This window comes from Mesitornis unicolor, unplaced genomic scaffold (genome assembly GCF_000695765.1).
Source record: "Mesitornis unicolor isolate BGI_N332 unplaced genomic scaffold, ASM69576v1 scaffold22950, whole genome shotgun sequence".
Taxonomy (NCBI): domain Eukaryota; kingdom Metazoa; phylum Chordata; class Aves; order Mesitornithiformes; family Mesitornithidae; genus Mesitornis; species Mesitornis unicolor.
In genome coordinates this window covers 55,455-56,565 of record NW_010157912.1, presented here as the reverse complement: position 1 = coordinate 56,565, position 1,111 = coordinate 55,455, and the positions used below count along the sequence as shown (strand labels likewise).

Below are 1,111 nucleotides of genomic sequence, written 5' to 3'. Positions count from 1 at the left end.
ATAAACTGCAATGGGAAATAGGTGCTTGACTTCTGCTGCTTTGGAAAACGCTGACCTTAGAAAGAACCCTGGAGAGGTTATTTCTGGGATGCTCTGACTTAATTTCTTTCTGCTGCAGGCTTTCATTTGCTCTTTATTTACCACTTTACATCATCTCCAGCATCCTTGATGATAACATGGTGTGACATCCAGTTATTCATGAAGTGACATGATGGCAATGGGCTTGTATGTATCTCACTAGAGAGGCAGCACCAGCAAACACACATCCTGCACACCAAATCCCACCTGGCCTGGGCAAACCTTCCCACATCTGCAGCCTAACAACAGCGCTGCGAGCCCATTGATGCCCTGGGTCAATACCTAAGAGTGAAGATTAAACACTGATAGAGTCTACAGTGATCAGCTGCTTTCACTGGCATCATGTAAATCAGAAGTTTAGGCTTCTGAGAAAGAAATAAAGACAAAGGTCTACCTCTTCTTTCTTGCCATGGACCTCTGCCTTTGAGGGCCACAAGGTTTAGACCTATCGAAAAGGAACACCACCTTTTGACAGCATACAAGGGCCAGTGCAGCCAGTTGCACCACACATAATGCTATTGACCATGTAATTAGGACTTCAGGATAGAGCACAAAAAAAAATAATCAAACTATCTGATTTAATCCATCTGATAGCAATAACAGAGCTATGCATCCTTGAGCACCATCTACTGGTACATTGTCCATAAACCAGTGATGTATATGCAGATGTAGAGCACCCTACAACAGCTACTCTCACGTAAATACATAAGGTTTCTGGCCAACACCATATGCAGTATTTACAAGCTCCCAATCCAACCTTACAGCTGCGATCTTGGGGCAAACTGCTTTGGAAGCAAAGCGCGAGAAGGTTTCCAGATCCCTCACGATGCCACGTGCTGATGGTGTATCCCCTCCTGCAGGCAGTGCCACAGCCCGTGGGTCTCTCCGCGATGCTGCAGTGCAAACACGCTCAGGAATTCAGCTTCGGGCCCCGGGCTCTGAAGGACGCGCTGATCTCCACCAACCCAGCCCTGCAGGAGCTCTACGCCAAAGCTTTCTCCAGGGCGGAGAAGCTGTTCCTCTCCGAAGCCTA

General features: G+C 47.4%; 1 protein-coding gene across 1 annotated transcript in view; it reads left to right on the top strand.

Annotated features, from left to right (window-relative positions):
• The first annotated feature begins 968 nt into the window (after positions 1 to 968).
• The window catches only part of AMZ1 (archaelysin family metallopeptidase 1), a 7,279-nt gene continuing 7,136 nt past the window's right edge, over positions 969 to 1,111 (top strand). Inside the window, exon 1 of the mRNA XM_010181877.1 lies at positions 969 to 1,111. This exon is cut by the window's right edge and continues 179 nt beyond it. Within this exon, the coding sequence (XP_010180179.1) occupies positions 969 to 1,111 (143 nt within the window).